This window comes from Colletes latitarsis, chromosome 10, assembly GCF_051014445.1.
Source record: "Colletes latitarsis isolate SP2378_abdomen chromosome 10, iyColLati1, whole genome shotgun sequence".
In the NCBI taxonomy this organism is placed as follows: Eukaryota; Metazoa; Arthropoda; class Insecta; order Hymenoptera; family Colletidae; genus Colletes; species Colletes latitarsis.
The window spans coordinates 20,871,620-20,890,710 of record NC_135143.1 but is presented as its reverse complement, the minus strand read 5'-3'; the positions used below and the strand labels follow the sequence as shown (position 1 = coordinate 20,890,710).

Genomic DNA, 19,091 nt, shown 5'->3' with positions numbered 1-19,091 from the left:
GGGATCGATTTTTCTCAAAATCGGATCGAAGAATGTCCGGGAGCCAGGAATTACAGCGCGTACCAGATAGTACGCTTTAGTTCGAGAGGTAAATTTTCTTCGCTTGGTAATTAGATATCAATATATGTATATATTTTAAGATCGCTAAGAAAGAGTTCGTTGCGTTCATTGCAATCGCATCCATTTGGGAGGTTAATTACGAACGTTATGGTGCTAATATCTATGGGATCGAATGAGGGGGAAATTATTGAGGAAGACAAACAATGTGGATGTGCATTTTTATTGCCATTAAGTCTTTTCGAATTGTGCTAGTTTCCTTTAAACTTTTTTTGTTGCCCTAATTCATTCGTAAAGTTATCGGTAAACCGTGTTTAAGGTTTAAGAATGTTATCTAATGCTTTTTAATTGGCAAATTGCGCATATTTGATCTCGTGGAGACCGCAAGGTAGGTACAATCATCGCGTTCGTCCTGTCATCTTGCTGTGGATAATTCGTCGTGATCTTGTCTCGCATCTTGGGACCAGTGTATGCGTGTGCATTCAATTTTCACGAAATCGAACGAATCGCACCTTTAACACGCGCGTACGTTTGCTTAGGTGAACCGCCTAGACGCTGCTGGTGGCGTGACAGTCGTCCAGTGTAGCTAGACTGCTGGCTTTCAACGATGCCAGACTCAAGGAACTGTGATTCAAAGTATTCATGCCGTGAGGATCCTCGCAATGCAGGTACAATCGTGAACTAACTGACTTGTGGCAGTCAGGGCACAGACGTTTTTTCTTTTTATCGCGCCTTTTCAAGATGTCGTAAGCGCACCTACAAATCACGCATAGCTTGGTTAAAGATCGAGAAAACCGCGTTGCTTATTTACATTTTTCGCGACGCTTGCGTTTCACCTGGCATGTAGAATGTGAGAGCAAGGGAGAGCCTCCAAGGAGTCGGCTTCGAGACCAAAGGACTCGTTACAGCCGCCGCATCGTAACTCCAAATCCTCCTCCATTGCTGCGGCTAATCTCTCGTGATGGGCCTTTTGTTCCTCGTCACCGAGAGAGCCGTAAATCCGCGAGAGTCTCGACCTTACGGTTCGTACCAGGAACTGTTTAAAAAGAATCGTGAACAGGGATGGGAAAAAGATGAACGCTTGCTATTACAATTTTAACACTCGAATCCTCGTTTTTCCTGCTTGAAACGATGATAATATCGGTTTCGGGCCCTGAAACACGCACGAAGAACTTTCGACGAAGTTAAAAAATCAGGTATTACAACAAGTTTTACGTTATGTAGTTTCCAATTATCTGAAAGCAATATTTTGGCCTTACAGAAAATTTTATTGCGCCGAGTTCACGAAAAGTATGCGATTGGCGAAGCGTTAGGAACGCGGGAAAGGAAGATTACCTTAGCACCGAACGATCCAGCGACTTCGAGTAGTCTCGTGTTCAATTCGAGAGAACGACAGTTGCATATTTTGTGTTGAAGCCGAAGAGCCTCGAGACATCTTGCGGCGCCATCCATCGCTTCCATTTGGCAGAGGCCGTCTCCGGTCCGCGCCGCGAATCCCATCGCGCTCTTGTACTGTCGAAACGCTTTCTACGATACACGTTCAGAAATTGGCGGCACAACCGTTTTTACCCCCGGATAAACGTTTCTTCACGCTCTAGGTAAATTTACTCTACTTACGTTTATATCGGTCTTTTTCCTATAAATATCTCCCATTATCCGTATACTCCTGGCGTAGCTAGCTCGATCGCCGGAAACGCGCGACAAACGCTTTGCTTCCTGCATCCGATTGGCGATGGAACAGAACATTTGTCGTGCACAGAAATGTATTGCGTACAGTGAAACAGCTGAACACATTTGACTTTGAGCATTATGTATCTTAGTTTTAGAGGAAATTCAGTTTATAGGTTATCTAATATATTTTGGTTTGTTTTAGTATCAACGTTTAAAGAAGTGACAGAATTAATGTCGGGGTTATGTACTAGTTATTTATTGTATACATATGAGGATTTAACAGGCGGCGAGGTGAAGGGCAAAGTTGGACAAATTTTATTCGCGAGTAATAAATAAAAATATCAGATTTGCCTGTAAACTAATTTCCTTAAAGTAGGATCCGTAAACGAATTTTTTAAAGAGACATCCGAACGAGCGAAGCTACGAGCAAAATCTAGTTTTGAAATAGGTCTCAAAGGGTGTAGCCAGATAAGATGGTCAAAAGTGCCCTTGAGCCAAATTGATCAGTTAATAGACCGTTCAAAGAAAAGCATTTGTGTCAAGTATCAACCCGGTACCCTTACTGGGAGGGTAGTTACAGGGCGTAACGTAATTTTCAGTTTAAGCTGTACATCTTTTGTTGTATTGTATCAAAGATTTTGAAAAAAATTGGGGATATTTCGCTCTATGGCGTACGTGTTTGTGAATTTTTTCAGAGCTTTTCACCGCAAAATGGATTTTTACAAAATGCGAAAAGTTTAAAAATATTTTTTTTTAATAGAAATTATTAAATTTGTTTGTATTTTTACAGTGTTAGTGTCTTGTTATGATTATTAGTCTGTAATTTTTTCAAATTTTTAGAAGTGGGGGAACGATGTTGGAAAAATCAAAAACCGACATTTGCTTGTATTTTTACCTTAATTTTTGATGTGAATGTCATGTTCGTGTTGTTACAATTTTAATAGCCTGTTACCGTTATAAATATATAATTTTTTGTGATTTTTTGTGGAGGTGAGATAGAAAATAATTATAAATCGATATTTCCTTAGGAAATATACCCTCCGGCTATACCCTTTGCCCAACTCTGATGAAGAGCATTAGGAAAAACGTACCGAGCAATAATCGTGAGCGTCACCGAGTTCTCCTTTTTTCCGAAGGGCAGCGGCCATTTGAAGAAGGGCCGCTCTGTGATGCCGTGAATTTAGATCGCCGAGCTGCAAACTCCTCGACAGATCGTACGCCTGTGCCGCGTATCTCGCGCTTTTATCGGCATCGTGCAATCTGCAGAAGAGCTCCGACAGGCCCACGTATACCTGCGAGTCAAACAATCGCAGCGATCAGGCGTGTACTGTTGATAGAAATGGGATCAGGTGAGTATTCTGGTCTAGAGATTAGCATTTTCAAAACCTGAAACTTCTCTGTGTTTAAAATTATCTTGAGAACGACCATCTAAACCAGAACAATCCTTTAACCAATTGACTCACCTGCAATTCCAACGAAGGATCTTGAATGGAATGAGAAATTTTGTGGGCTCTCTGAAAGGCTTCCAGAGCTTTGCAGAAGCCTGCCAGCTCCAAGTGTACTCTGCCCACGGTTAGGTGAACCAATCCAGCGGTCGCGCATTGGTCGCATTCGTTGTACAAGCTACGAGTCGCAGAATCGAACGTTGATCGCGTATTGTTGGACCAGGGACTCGAGAAGGGTTCAAAGATTCGAAGTTTCAAATACTGGGATAGGGAATAGTCGGATACCTGTGTCTCGCATAATCCAGGGCCCTGTCGAGAACGCCCAGTCTTTCGTGAGCCCTCGCCAAATTTAAGTACGCCTCTGCTCGCATATTGGGCGAATCCAGCTCCTCCGAGATGCACAATTGCTTTTGACCGAAGTCGATGCTGTCCCTGAAACGATATGATCTCTTGACGATCTCTACGACCATTAACAACGAAAACTTACATATGTAACATATGTATACACAATACTCAAAATCCTGTTAGTCAATAGCCAATTTATTACGTTGGTCGATAACAAGTATCAAGTGACTTTTTTTTTTGTTCAGATCTTATTAATTTTCACGGAGAGTGATCATCCACAGTGAAGAAGCGTAAGTGTGCTTCCCGATGCTCGTGCACGAGATTCGGGGGCGAGGTTTCGCGACTGGGCGCGTACACGCGACGGTCCGACTTCTGGTTTCTCTGTCCGTGAAACGAAGCGGAAACGCTTTGTTAGCGTGTCAAGGATTTTCGAGCTTCTCCTTCCGACTTTCGCGTCTCGCGAAGTAAATACTATCTCTTGGCTACGATCTCTCTATTAAGCTCTTTTCTCTTCCTGGCCCGTACTTTAAGCTAGGAGGCTCGTAGTGCACTCCATGGCGGCCAAGTGGGTTGAGCAGTCCGGTCGACCACCGGGGCGCCTTTCGGCGGAACGAACCGACTTTTACGACTCGTTCTCCTAGCAGTGGCGCCCCGATCACGGGCTGCTGCTTCCCCGGACGGATCGCCACTCTTCGTCCTCGTTTTCTATCTTTGCCAATTAAGGTAACTGGGCTAATTAGGATTTTGAATTCGAGCGGCGACGCGTAACAGTGGCGCACACAGAAATTTAGCGAACGGGGAGCAACTAAAAATTTACCCGGACGTATACGTCACGGCGCTTAATGCAACATCGTGAAATTCATTTGAATCCTCACGATAATAAATTATTACCTTTTCCCCCTTTCATCTTTGCTCGGGTACTAAAACGTTACTGGTTACTCATATAGAATTCAGTCTATTCGAATCGATCATCGAATCACGATGGATTTTAATGTCTATATTTGAATTCTGGCCCACTGATCTCGTGTTTCACATTGATTTCTAGCCCTGAAGTAGATACCTATACTTTCCCCAATCCATGTAAGCTTGATACAGGTATCCGAGAAGAGCGAATTTGTCTTCTCGTTGCCTGATGTTCTTCAGTGCGCCCATCCATTTGCGAACAGCGGCCTGTTGTTTGTGGGCGCGGTACAGCTTCAAGCCCTGCTCCACCTACGACAAACGAAATTCTGACGCGATTTTTCACGACCTCGCGCGAACAGGAAACACGATCGCGCATATTTGTTTCGCGAACCTTTTCTCTTCCATGCAGGACGATTAAACGTAGCGCGCGTGGTTAAACGTGGTGGAAGGTCGTATCGATTCGACCTTGAACATTCTCCGCCGATGATTTAAGATCCAACGATCTCGTGCAACCGTAAATAGCGCTCGACCTCGACCGATAGCGGCGGCGAGCGAGCAAGGCAAAGGAAGGTAAACGCGTACATACACGAGTTGATTCGCGATCAACCGGAAACGCCGCGCGCGCCTCGTTGCACCGGCATTTCCCTCTCTTCCACCATCGTCCGATCACTTTTGTCTCCTTTCTTCATCAATTTCCGCGTGAAAAACGCACGCGTGGTCGTACCTCTATTATTTTGTTATTTATTTACCCTTTGTTATGACGGGGAGAAAATGGTGGCGCAACGTAAAAAATGAAAAGTAAATGGCACGATTCTAAAAACAAGGACGGAGTATAATTGACTTTTTATTTATATTAATCTATATTTATTGTACTTTAATAAACGTTTAATAATTTTATCGTATCCTATTTAATTTGCAGGCAATGGCTATTACAATGATCGTTCGTCATGAAGAGAACACAGTCAAATTAGTGTATTCACGAATGCAAAACCAAGGATTTAAACTTGGGGCCGTTGCATATAATCTATTACGCGGCCACCGTAGCCATACCTCTTCTTGTTAATACATTTTGCATAAATAACCGAGTTATATTTTACGGATGAAATTTGAAGTATATTTTTTAAACTGAGGCCTACCGAACGAAAGCCGTGTTAGGTTTATACTACAATGGTTAAAAATCGATTTTCACATCTGTAACCTCCCTTTGCGAGTCCCTCAACTGTATATGCATCGCCGAGGAATTGATGATATCACGCCCGTGTTATCTTCTTGGCTGTGAGTGTACACTCTGTGTATTAGAATCGCTCTATGCCCTGTTGCACCGCCCGTTCTCGTCCACCCTATACAAACGGCGATCGCGGCGGGAGGGTTTGCGGCGCGTGCAGGTAGCGTGACCGTGGCCATCGCGTGCATGTCGTTTCATAGCAAGCGGCACGACAATGACCGAGAAAAAGCGTTCGCGGAGGTCGCGAAACGAACGAAAAGAAAGAACATCGAGATAAAGGAGGGTAGAAGGTCGCTGGATATTGCGAATCGAGAGGGTAGAGCCGGGTGGGTCGATGGTAACTCGTCGCGACTCACCCTTCGTCGGGCCAAGTGCTGGTCGAAACGTCGTCTGCAACCTGTCAGACATTCCCATAAACCAGCGCCAGGCCTGCCGTTCTGGTAATGCCCGTTCCCATTGGTACTTTGATGCCGATAGTCCTCCTCGGAGAACTCGCACACGTCGAGGTGATGACGCGATCCATCCGGACTACCCAACAGGGCGGTCGCCGACAGCTGATGGCTGGCCGGACCTCTATGAATTCATAACAGTGATTCGTAAGCCAGCGGATCGGTCGAATGAGGACAGAGTTGGGTAAAGTAGCTAGCTTAATTAGTAAATAATAAATGAATATTAATAAATATTAATAAATGGATTTAGGCCATACATGTACTTTTAAGAATAAAATGTTTTATTTGTTGTTCAATAAGTAAATAGACAAATGCTCTGTAAATATTATAGTTAGGATTGTTTCAGTATTAGTTGGTATCCGTGCACTAATATTTTTAGGCAAATATTTACGTTTTATTAAAGTAATTCGGAATAGATAAAGGTTAAAGGGGAACACTGCCTTGAAGACCAAAAAATAGGTCAATACGTGGAAACTTGAGGTAACGATATGGAACGTTTAAAAAACAAGTTTCGTAAAGATATGTTTACGTATACAGAAAATATAAACGTTCTCGTATTACACTTTCGGTTATGTCTCGTCGCATGTTGGAATACGCTTCTCTTGCCCTTAACATTTTTAAGAACTAGATGAGAATCGCTATCGTTACCATTTGTTGTTAGAAACAGAGTGCTTTTAAAGAAAATAAATTCTATTTCTGTAGATAAAATCAGTTTTCAGAGATTTCCTCATAAAGAATTAGAGAAACAAAACGATCAATACATGCAACGTCAACTCTAAACAGATCAATTGTTTCTGAGAAAACTAGTTTAGAAATATTGATTTTAATTTGGTCCAGAGTCATACAATAAACCTTCTGCGGCAAATGCACTTTTTCACCGACAATTCTCTATTGTTTTTTTAATAATCATGCCTCCATTGTATTTCAACAATCTTGCCTCTATTGTGTTTTTTTAACAATCTTGCCTCGCGCGTCGATTTTTCGCGTTTTAAGAGCAGCTGCAGCGAATACGGTCGAGACGTTGGTTGATTGCAGTATTTTGCAACGATTTGTCCACTTCGAATATTTAATGCTTGTATAATGAGTAGTGTAGCCCTTGCTCCATCATTAAGTTTGTAAGTAGCTAGGTAAGTCGCGATTTTTATGACGAGAGCACCGCTTGACCTTGTTTTTCGGGCGAATTTTCATATAAGGACGTTCATACTCGCGTTGTTATTTTACGTGAAATCAGCTTAAATAAATATTTCAGCAAATCTTCGTTGCTCAGATCATCGTAAATTGAAATTAGTGCATTGATAACAGCCAATACAATGCTGGAGGCAATGGATTCAAGATTAAAGGAGTACTTTACTTCCATTACAATGGCTGGCCAGAATACTTGAGGTAAAACTTTATGTCTTTGTTATTATTTCGAATTTAAAAAGTAAAAAGAAACTCGATTAAAAAATTTCGTATGTGTAAAGTGTGTCCGTTTATCCGATAAATCATTCTGTTCCAAGACTGCTTTATCTTTACTATCGATTAAAGTTTCCATCTTTATTTATGTCTTTATTCGAAAGTTAACCGGATCAGCAAAAATGGAGACATAAACATACTGGCTTCGCTTGGTCCTCGATGGTAAAGTGATTTCCCGACGGATAAAGAGTCGGGGCGTGACTCTTTTACTTAAGATTAAGTGGTTGTGCTGGGAAACTTAGGACCGACGAAATTTCACCCGCTGCTAAGAGCGCGAAAGGAAGGGACGCGTGTTTGATCCAGCTGGTACAAATCTCAGCTTTGGCAAAAAACCGTCAAACAGAAATAGTCACTCTAGACACATCTTGTATACAAGGTGAAGCATTTAAGGCCACGCTGGATAATTCATTTCCTTTTGATGTTAGACAAAAATGCTTCAAACGTGTCCCCCCTTAGTTTTAACACTATTTCTACCGCGGATTTATGTCATACTACTATACCAAAAGTTAACTTTCGACACTATTGCGTTTGCATACAAATGATAGTGGAAATAATTGCCTTGAATATTAAGTCAAATGCAGCGATAACCGCTTCTTGTTCTATTATATAAAAATTTTCTTCTGTGAACGCTTTTGTATTTCACTGTATTTAGGATAATTTAGTTTCAAGTCAGGTTCAAAGTGGTCCGAGATTTCATAGACTTGCTTGAAAACTTGAATGCTAGACGACTGAAGGCCCCATCACTACTTGTCAAGCCTAACGCGCAAAGACAGCTTGGCGTCGTCCCAGCGTTCCACGCGACCAGCGTTATTATCTACCGTTCGGCTCGGCGTACCGCATTGCGACCGTGCGTTTCTTTTACCCCGCCCCACTTACCGTGCATTGCAAATGCGAAAACATTCGCAACGAACGCGAGAATCGAACGCATCGCGTCAGAGTGACGTCAGATCGAAGTATACACAGTTTGTCTGACAAACAGGCTGCGACATTTCTGTTACAAACGCCATCAAAATAGACTTGGCCAGATTTTATCCGTGATCAACGAATACGAACCCCAAATTTGTTCATAAACCAATCTCTGTTTGTGTTTCAGGCGACCAAAGTCAAAAGCAGGCCATCTAATCTAATACAATTTGCCCGACACTAGATCAGAGACACTTACCGGGGATCACTGTTTCCAATGTACATAAATTGCTGGAACTTCATTATTCGAACGAACAATGCATCGTCGGGAGTCATTAGTTGATTCTTAATGGCAGAAATAAAATATTAAATCCTCAGGTACGCCGCAACTTTCAATCTCAAACAATACGATAGAGCTTGTCGTTAAAATTTTAGCAATTTTTAAAGGAATCATATCTCAGATGTGACATCTACTACACAGTCTTTAGGTGATAAAATTTAATTCATAATCGTAAAACTACTCGATTAAGGGTCGACGATCAATGAAGGTTTTTGGATTAGGCGTTGTACTTAGAGAAGTAACAGAGATATGGGCAAGGAAAGCCCACCGGTGTAGAAATCGCTTTTATTTGTCTATAAGTACCGAATTGAAGGTTGTTTACCTTTTATTCGTTGTTAGAAATCTCTATCGATTAAAGAACTGTGCCCGTACCTGGGACTTTCGAATAATGCTGACCCAGCAAATCTTGTCTAAGACACAGATTTTCACTGATTATGGGTTTAGAGTATTTAAGTCCAAACTTCAGAAGCGAGGTACGCTCTTATCATCAACCATCCGGTGGCGAATATAGGAAACCAACAAACTTGCCCAACTTTGAAGCCAAAGATCATATAATATTAAAAGATCGCTGGTAATTTATTGTTCAAACGAATAGTGCACTGTCAGGAACCATCATTTGATGTTTCAAACCATGGAATTAATCAATTAATATATTGGAGGTGTAGTTGTGCTTCAGCAATTTTTGATGAGAGTTTTGGAACACCCTTCATGTTATTGAAACATTCTTTCAATTTTTGATTATTTTTTTTTAATAACCTTGTACAATTAATATCATTATTATATATTATCGACTCTTAAAGTTCCAACAAAAATGGCCGATGCGTTTGAAAAGTAGTAGCATTTTGGTGGTAATACTTTGTCGACCATGTCATGAAAGTACGTTAAAGCAAAGAGCAAATATTAAATTCTGTGTCAAAGTTGGGAAATCAGCTACCCAAACGCTTGAAACGTTGGTGGGAAGTTTACAGCGATAATTGCATGTCCCGTGCACAACTATTCCAGGGGTATGGGCGTTTCAAAGACTACCGGGAGGATCTGAACCGACCCAGGTCGTCCGAAGTCAGCGAACAATGCCTAACTCGTGCAAAAAATTTGTGAACTCGTCGCTGTCAATTCGAATGTAATATTGTCGAAGGTGATAGAAGTATATCGCGTCGATAAAGATCTCACACGCGAAGTCTGAACTAAAAATTTGGGAAGAATACCAAACATATACTAAACAAATTCTCTACAAAATTAACATTTTGCTCTTAGACTGTTTTGGAAACTGCTTTATCTAACACTTTTCGTGGTATTTATTTTTTATAAGCTCGTCGAATTTCATGAATCCTATCTACGTATAGTTATTAGAGAAAAGCAAACTTGTTAACTTAGCTCGGAGTAAAAATATTTACTGCATTCAATAGTAGCTGACTTAATTTTTTGTTTTGGAAAATGAAAATGCCAATGAAGAGTACTCGAAGCGATTCCGAACTCAGTGCTTCGAAAATCGTTCTGATCGTTACTGGATCGCAAATGACGAGTATACTCGATAAATCTCGAGGTATTTTGACAAATTTCCATTCCAATTTCTCGAGAAAATAAATATGAAATATTTCGAGATTCCCGATTTCTAAGAAAAAATTATCTTAATCTCGAGAATTTTATAAAATATTATATACATTAGGCTAGATAAATTATGCCAGCTGGTTCATACGCTTATATGCTCAGTAAGTGAATTTAAAAACGTGTAGAATAGCAAAAATTTATGTTAGAGTTTTCATTCATAAATTCTACTTTTGAAGAATTGTTGATACGTGGCATTATATTATTTGTTTCTTAATCTTCAAATCAGAAACAGATGAATGGTTCTCTTTTTATTAAAGAAGAAGTAAAGTATTAAATAAAAATAATTTTATAAATAGAAAGTATTCCCAGTCGTCATTACTTTGAAAAAGCCGCGATAAAACAGTATGAAAATTGTTTAAACGTGGCAAACAAGCAAATACGTCTTCAAACGAGTATCTACTTATATATTAATAGAAATTGTGGAAAGAAATCGTCATATATCGTCGTGTGCATGTAAAAGACGTAGAGGGATACGTGTTGGTGGAACGAAATAAAATAACATAGGTACGTGTGCACAAAGAAAAAGCCAGCAGTATTTAACTCAAAAGGTTTTACTGCCTTTGTATTGGGCATTTACGTAGCCCCTTGCCTGAAGGTTAATTATAAATTTATAGAATTCGCTTCTGAACATTTTAATAAATAAAACAATAAACCTTGAGACGACTTTCCATGTACTAGATTATTGTATTATATATTTATTGTCTGAGTCCTTTACTAAATATTATTAAATAAAAATGTTTATTCGTAATTTGTACTTATCCACTACAGTTTTTATTACTGTTTTTGGAGACCTTTAGGTTTGTCTTCCTTTGAAAAATTATTACAGTTTCATTTTTACTGAAATGCAATATAAAATCACTAGAAAACAAGATCAAAAAATGATGTAAGACGATCTCTTTAATCTCTTCTTCGTTGAGAAAACAGCTCCCCTTTAAGAAAATGCTTAGATGTTTAAAAATGTGATAGTCTGTTAGAAACATATCTGATGAATACTTAATACATGGAATCATTAAATTGTAAAGCTATTGCAGATATCATTAAAGTCGTGTAAAAATATTGAATTCTATATTTTCGACTAACATTCAATGTTTATGTATTCGAGCAAGTATAAATATTATTTGCCCATGGAATTTTAGAACAGATTGAAAACATCAAATACAACTTTGCTACTTTAGCTATTTGAACAAGGAATCGTAGCACTTTTTGAGAACCTAATTACTGTGCTATAAGGGGAGAGGATACCTGTAACATTATTCGAAATGATAATTTTTAAATTACTATTTGAAATAAATTTCAGCTAAATCCTGTTTATCAGGCAAACTGTGTGGAAGATCGCGCCCTGATCGCGTGAATTCAGTAGCGCAATTTCGGCCCGCGTCTCCTAACAGCGTCCGCTAGTCACGGTGGGCGAGGCACCTGTGACCTCTTTTCCTGACCTATATACGCCCGAAGAAGGTTTGCGAGTACCGCGGCCACCGGTCCTCGCGACCGACGCTCCCGTTCCACTTCCCCTCGTTTCGAAAGGACTCTGCTTTCGAGACGCTTCGGTCGCCCGATGGAACACTAAACTCGTCCTCAATTTGAAAAATTGCCTCTTGCATATGCAGACCTTGGTTAATTCGGTCAGTCCCGTTCGCGAAATAGACGTAAATTTTCGACCAAATGTTGTACGGAGCTCCGAAGACTGTCTCGAACAATATTCACGATGCGAACGAAATCTGCCTCTTCGAATATAAAATGCAATTTCACGCATCGTTAGTTCACTCGATGAGAAATTTCCAAAAAAATCGACAATTAAAAAGAATTAGTTTTTAAGTTTTTTTTACTAGCGATACGCTATCTCTATGGCCTTCGACAAATTGTGCAATTCATTTTCAGGTTTGTCGCCACCGATAAGGACGTTGACTCGAACACTCTAAAGTCTGTGAAATCTTAGTCGTGTCTGAAACAAGGTTTGCTGAGTCAGCTTAGCCGACAGTATCTCGGGCAAAACCCGGAGGAAACGTCAATTAATTTTCCTAACTCTTTCGTTTGGGAGTTTCAAGCCCCGGTACGTATTGCTTAATTTATAGGAGACACGATTGTGCTCTCAAAGTCGACCCTAATCCCGATGGGATGTGACTTTGGGTCACGTACCAAGTTTGGGTAACTGTAGGGTCCGTAAGTAGATTAGCATACTGATGGCATCTTATGCATCGTCGAGTCGTAAAACGCATAAAATATTATTACTTACAGTCTCTATGGTTACTGAAACTTAGCGTGTCGTGTTCCGGAAGGGTCAGGATTGGAATGTTCCCGTTGGCTATTGGAAAAATTGAGAATCGGATGCAGGGTGCAATCTGTTCAACTCTCCGAGTATACTTGCCCGAGGTAGTCTCTCGAAGAGATAGATTCCCATGACATGACTGCGTCTGCTTTGCCTCGGTACTTATCCCACGGAATGCGTTCTTCGTGATTCCCGCGAGCATATCGATCGTCCGATTTCGGTTTCGATCTTCTTCGTCGCCAGCGACATTATCTCCGTGACGCTCGCGAGAGGTACATAATCCTTTCAGTTTCTCCTCCGAACGGCAGCCGTTGTATCGGCTTAAGCGCGGCTCGTCGCGTCGACTTTACGGGGCTGTTGCCAAGATTCCGATTCGAAGAGGAACGCGACTGACCCGAGGATTCGTTGTCCTTGGGACGTCGAACGAAATCTGTATCGCGTCGATCCAGCTATCGGTTCGATCGTTATCGAGCCGCGTTGAACAACTAAGGGACGAATCGAACGTACGAGAGTGAAGCGTAATCTTGTGAGGTAGCTCCCTTAAAAGTTGCGTCTGGACAGAGTTTCTGGAGTCGACGGAGTGCGTGTAATTGTAATCAGGCGGTTCGGAGAAAAATAGTTTTCGCTCTCGCGGATCCTTTGTACTTGCGGCTAATTGAGCATATCGAGAGAACGCGTTAACGTACTTTCCGACGGTTATCGAGGTTGAACGCCGTTCGACGGGTAAGAAGTAGGTAGAAGAAGAAAGGAACGAGATGGCGGAGGACGAGGTGGAGAGCGTGCCTAGGGTGGCCGATAGGGCGGAGTGTGGTGAAAAAGGAGACGATTATCAATCGATTAAATAATTAACGGTGCGGCAGTTTTATTTTCGGGTCGAGTATATTGGCGCTTAACCGCGAACCGCTAACGCGGAAAGTCAGCGGCTCTCGAACCTTCGCGACACTCCACTTTATTTTCTACAACCTACAGCGGCCGGCGCCTTATCCCTTTTAAATTTGATTATCTTTAAACGCGTAACATCGTATAATATCTGTGATTCAATATCTCAACGAGTCGCATAATCGCGTATATCGTATTCTATGCAACGACGCCGTTCGGGCGTCGAACACAACGGGTTAACAACGGTTTAACTGCTCGTAAAAAGCGAGAAACGGTCGAGCAGAGATAGTACGGTCGTGACGCGACGCGTCGTTAACTCGTTCGTCTCATCGCACGAGGACGCGCCGCTTCCTCGATCGCGATCGACGACGCGTGTGCGTCTCAACGACGTGGGCGGTTGGAGGGTGGTTTCCGCGAATGAACTTTTTCACGCCGTTCGTTATCGGTTCGCCCGTATCATCGTTCGTTCGGTTCGCTTCATTGTTAGCCCCGCGTCGCGTCGAACCGACGCGCCAAAATCTCGCACGACGACGTTGAGCCGAACGGTCGCGCGTAACCGTAGCATTGAACGCGCCCGCGGAGTCTCGATCGTACCACGTTCGATTTACTTGTGTGCCTTGGCGCGAGATTAAACGCGACCCGTGCAGGACGAGTCCAGGATCAAGGGTGTCGCGCGCGGAACGATCGACGATTTCCGAATCTGCCTCTCGGTGAACGACTCAAGGCACGAGTCGCGCGCCCATCTTTCGCGAAGGGCTCGATGCGGATTGGGATTCAAACGCGTGACACGTCGTTTCGCGGTCGCGGGGCAGCTGGCGACGATCTCATTCGGTTCGAGGCGTTTCCACATGCCGCAGCTCGACGCTCCGTGTTTCCGTCGCGCGTAAACCGTCCTTCCCCTTCTTCCTTGTTTTTCTCGTCCCCTCTGTCCCTCTGTGTTCGCGTCCTGTTACACGTTCGCGGATCACCATGCGTTCCCCGATGCGCGCCACTCGTCCGACGAATCGTTCGCGATTTCTCCGTGAAAGATGCCCAGGAAAGGTCGGGGTCGCGAATCGGGACCGTCTCGAAAGGGTTAGTTCTCCGCGTAACGGGCTGCTCGCGAAAGTCAACCGGCAATGGTTGGGGTAGAACTGTCGCGCCCGAGCCGCAGCAGCCCGCAACACACGACCCGACCGACTCTCTTCTCTCCGCGCCTCTACTCTTCGCTCTCCTCTACTCTCCACCGCCTGCTTTCCTCTCCTCTCGCCTCTCCTCACCCGCGTTCTCTCGCTTTTCTCCGCTTTCCCCTGCCGCTCCACCCCGTTTTACCTCGCCCAATCCCCCTGCCTCTCCTTTCCTCCGATCATTGCTATTCTCCCGGCCCCTTCGCCATCCTCCCCCTCACGCCCTCTACCCAACGTGTTCCCATCGTACATGTATGGGAACAGAGACCACCGTCTCTATCTCTCTCTCTGTCTTGCGCCGGCGCCCGAATCTCTTCCGTATCCGGCGACAGTCCATCCTTCCGTGTCTCTGCTACCCCTGTTTCAGCTGCCAGCCGACTACGATCCAATCCTCCGTCGCTGTTTACCAAGCGCCAGGCGATTTTCCGCCTTCTACTCGCCGCTTTTGACGCGTTAACGCGCTACTCGACGATCCCCGGTTTCCCTACGCGATATTTCGACGTTCGAGACAACGGAATCGCGCGGGTCACGAAACGACTCGCGGTGCTACGACCCCGAACGTCGCTCGATTCGCCGATTTCAAATTCGATGAGACGAATCGAACGCTCATGACACCGAGTACTATTAGGCCTGTTTCAGATTATCGACTTTCTGGCGTACCGGAGTTGCTACAGGTCTGGTAAATAGCATTGTCATTATAATCGAAGGGTTGTCGATCGGATACGAGCTTTCCCATACGCCGTTGATTCGCATCCTCGAGTACTTTTTGAATCAATATACGTGGCTCGCGCGTCAACCTTTCAGCGGTGTCGCAAAATAGTAATACGATCGTCGTTGAATTCGATATAGGTCATATGTACAGTACCAAACAAATGCATTCGGACGCTTTTTGTTGATGTTTGTTGTCCTTACGCTTTTACAAACTTCGTGAAACGTTCGCTATAGGTTTTGCACCCCAAATCAACCCCTTTACAAATATTCCTCGATAGAGAACGATAAGGACGAAACTTCCGCGAACGAAGAATCCGTACAACACGTGTCCGACTGATCCCCGAATCCAAACATGAAACGTTTATATACATGACCAGCACGACCAAAGTTGTTGTTACGTAAACTATTAGTTTCACAGTGGAAGCGATCGCGGCAAATAACCTTAACGATTAAATTTAGTAATAGCTTAAAGCGAGATGTCCACCCCCTTATGCCAGAATGTACTTTTCGATAAATTCTGGAATTCAAAGTTTTGGCATTGCTAAATTGAACAATAACTCACGTTCTTGAATCAAGTCTGGAATACAACAACCATCGTTATTTAACGTACACATTTATGGTTTTAGTGTGAAGTTAGAAAAAAAAAACATTCAATAGTTCCAAACATATCTTTACTGGAAAAAGTGAAAGTTTCAACATTTATGGTTCTGGCATAAGTAGAACCATAGATGTTCCTCTGAAGAAAACTCTGTGACAGCAAAACGTTTCTTAAAAAATCTCTAAATTGAAATTAAGTGTCGCGGCGTACATTTTAACAGTTTAGTAAAAAGCCTGAAGAAATTGAAAGCTTCAGCTTTAGAATGCAAACGACAGAAACTTGGAAGAAATGTGAGGTGTGCTATTGCTGTTAATCGCAACCCTCATATCAACACACTTGGAATTTGTTAGATAAGTGTTTCACTTTCATTCTTATCACCTTTTGTTTCGTGATGAAATCAGAAACGTTTCCATATAGGTCGTTGTTTCATTCTATAAAACGGCGATCGTGACGAGTATTATCAAAATGGTATTATTAATTTGTCCCGAAGCTGGGAATTGATTGCAACACGATTGGAAACTGAATGCTTACCACAAGACTCAATTAAATGGATTGTAGAATAAAGCAATACAATATAAATGAAGCGAAAACATATTGAATTTTGCGTCAGAAATCAGCAAAATATATTACTGTTTGTAGAAATCAATTTATCGGAGGCTTTTAACTTGTGGAACGTATATTCATTATTTTCATATATAATATAACTTCATACTGATTAGAACGTATCTAATAATCTGATAATTTGACCATTTGTTGTAGATTCCTTACCTTTACCACTTGGACCAAACTGTCATTCGACCTGTACCTGGAACCACTTGATTCGAAGATCATGGACATGCTTCATCCTGGTAACCATCACACCAAGAGGTTTAAACCCTGAACGACCCTGGTCTTCCTTTCCGGTTCGAGTCTATTTTTCATTAAGCAACTCACCCAGGGACGAGACCCAGTAGCCTAAGAGCCAGATCTCAGATTATCGACTTTCCTTTGCACGGGTGTTGGTAGAGGTTTGGTAGAGATGGTAAATAGCGCTGTCACTATAGCCAAGGTATCGTCGATCGGGAATGCACGTTTCCATATAGGCCTCTGTCTTATTTGATAAAAGGGTGGTAGAAGCAAACTGTCGCGAGGGAAAGTCGAGAGTCTGAGTTGGAGCTCTTTTATCCATGGTCGTTGGAAGGATCAGGGAAAATAGCGTCGACCGCCAGGCGGTCCATTCGTGGGTGGCTCCCGCTTCCATAAAAATGGGCGAGGCATTGCCCTTTCGTGAACTTTCAGCTTTGGCGGATGTAGGTATCCCAGCCGACCGAATCCTGAAAGGAGGAGAGCGTGACCCGTTTTTCGTCTCGCTTCTCGGATCCGTAGCGTTCGTCTCGCGCTATTCTCCTTCCTCGTTTCCGAATACGAGCGCGTCCGAGGCGTTCCGAGATAACACGAGGCACCGTACCCGCTCACGGGGGTGCGATACAGAGCCACCCCTACGCGTTAGTCTCCTTCTATGCTAACGTATTCCCATTCCCACCCAATGCGCGGATACGCGCGCACAGCTGTGTGGAGACGGTGGTGCGCGCGTGATCATCGTTTCCGGAGATTGCTCGAACCGTTTGCGCATTTTTGGCTAACTGGTATCCCTTTCTACTTCGTCCCCTATTCCTTAACTCGTTTGATTGCCCATTTCGACTTTAATCCATGTACGACTGAAACTTATTCTCTTTGGATACGAATATAGAATCAGAAAACAAATTTTTCCTCTGAGAGTATGCTCGCAAAGAAAGGATTGATTGGCTACATGGACAATATTTTCAGTATTGTTTAATGGTACAATTAAACGAGTAATTTAGAAGCATTGAAAACATAGCTGAAGAGTGTTTTGATGAAAAATATGAAGTCATATGTTCATTGATTTCTGAAGAAGCATCTTTGACCACATGGTGTATATATTTTTTATACTTATTCTTCTTTTTTATGATGCATTAAAAAGCTTTTTCTATTGGACCGACGACCGTCAAATTGAATTGGCCCGTCACGCTGTGTATCGAATATGTTGGAAACAGGTTCAATATTCAAAGCGTTTGTTAAAAGACATACAGAGTATATGCGTCTCTGAATTACTGAAGGCAACCCAACCTTAAGTCGATTAGTGAAACATATTAATAAACTTTTTGGTTACGATATCCTGTTGCAAAGAAGCTTTCCAGCTTACGTTAATAAATTATTATAATCAGTCAAAGTTTTGATACACAATAGTACGAGGCAACCCGAGTTAGGTCGACAGCATTTACTTCATCCCCTGATTAGTTTGGCTAGGATGCATCGTGGGCGGTTGTTATTTTCAAATATTATAATTATACTACCATTTTATACATCAAAATTATTTTTGATGTATAAAATTTATATTTTTTATCACAAAACGTATCTTCTAATGATATTTGTAAAGTTACAAACAGATACTCATTGCATACCACTCTTCTTTACCTATGTTTTATGTTAAAAAGGAGACGAGGTACAAATCAATTTTGGTCATTGCACGAAGTGTTTTACATCACTCTGTTCATCGGCGACAGATTATCGGTTCTCAGAGGAGGTTCGTGCTCACCACCGATTTCGCGATCACAGTCTATGCTTGCAGAGAAACGGTCGTTAATGCGCCTCTCGTCGCCCCTTCTTCTATATTATTTTTCTATGTAGGTAAAGAGGTTATCGGTTCAAGGTTGATTCTAGCCGTTCGAGGAACCTAGCAGGCAAGATTACGCCACGCTGCGGCGAACTCCGGTTTCCAACTTGTCCCACTTTACCCTAGAAATCGAATTTCCCTCTTTCTTCGTCACTTTTTCTCCCTTTTCCCATACGGTACTGTCTATCGAGTTGTCGCAAGCTCGACTGCGAACTGTGACCACTCGAGGGTAGTCAGTAGCAGATAAACCCATTTGCATCGTACGAAAGAACGAAAAATACGCTCCTATCGCAAAATTTCTTCTACTTTTTCTTGGGGCTTTATTTTATTTTCAGAATTTTATTACTGTTTTTTTTATTACTGTTGGCTACAAGGACATGCATGAAAGAATAATGT

At 42.4% G+C, this 19,091-nt stretch overlaps 1 protein-coding gene and 1 long non-coding RNA gene across 4 annotated transcripts; one reads left to right on the top strand and one right to left on the bottom strand.

Annotated features, from left to right (window-relative positions):
• Window positions 1-266: 266 nt before the first annotated feature.
• Window positions 267-14,727, bottom strand: LOC143346385 (43 kDa receptor-associated protein of the synapse homolog). 2 transcript variants are annotated; one of them, XM_076774440.1, is made up of 10 exons: window positions 12,767-14,727; window positions 6,003-6,219; window positions 4,579-4,730; window positions 3,459-3,605; window positions 3,192-3,351; window positions 2,820-3,020; window positions 1,675-1,773; window positions 1,393-1,584; window positions 894-1,093; window positions 267-813 (listed from the first exon to the last, which is right to left on the bottom strand). In XM_076774440.1, exons 1-10 carry the CDS (start codon window positions 12,802-12,804, stop codon window positions 606-608), a joined length of 1,614 nt encoding a protein of 537 aa, XP_076630555.1. In that variant the 5' UTR covers window positions 12,805-14,727; the 3' UTR covers window positions 267-605. The 2 variants fall into 2 exon arrangements, with proteins under 2 accessions (XP_076630555.1, XP_076630556.1); XM_076774441.1 differs by having other exon boundaries at window positions 671-830.
• On the top strand, window positions 2,961-17,165 carry LOC143346386 (uncharacterized). 2 transcript variants are annotated; one of them, XR_013080409.1, is made up of 6 exons: window positions 2,961-3,077; window positions 5,341-6,279; window positions 7,345-7,478; window positions 8,644-8,831; window positions 12,280-12,451; window positions 16,781-17,165. It is a non-coding gene; the product is annotated as an uncharacterized LOC143346386 (long non-coding RNA). The 2 variants fall into 2 exon arrangements; XR_013080408.1 differs by having other exon boundaries at window positions 5,341-7,478.
• The last annotated feature ends 1,926 nt before the right edge of the window (window positions 17,166-19,091 follow it).

Excerpts from the sequence above, each read along its gene's own strand:
- LOC143346385 (XM_076774440.1), bottom strand. The coding sequence starts at position 12,804 with ATGTCATGGGAATCTATCTCTTCGAGAGACTACCTCGG. Across the intron at positions 4,731-6,002 it reads AGCACTTGGCCCGACGAAGG|GTGGAGCAGGGCTTGAAGCT; the intron begins GTGAGTCGCGAC and ends CGTTTGTCGTAG. Across the intron at positions 814-893 it reads TCTCACATTCTACATGCCAG|GTGCGCTTACGACATCTTGA; the intron begins GTGAAACGCAAG and ends CGTGATTTGTAG.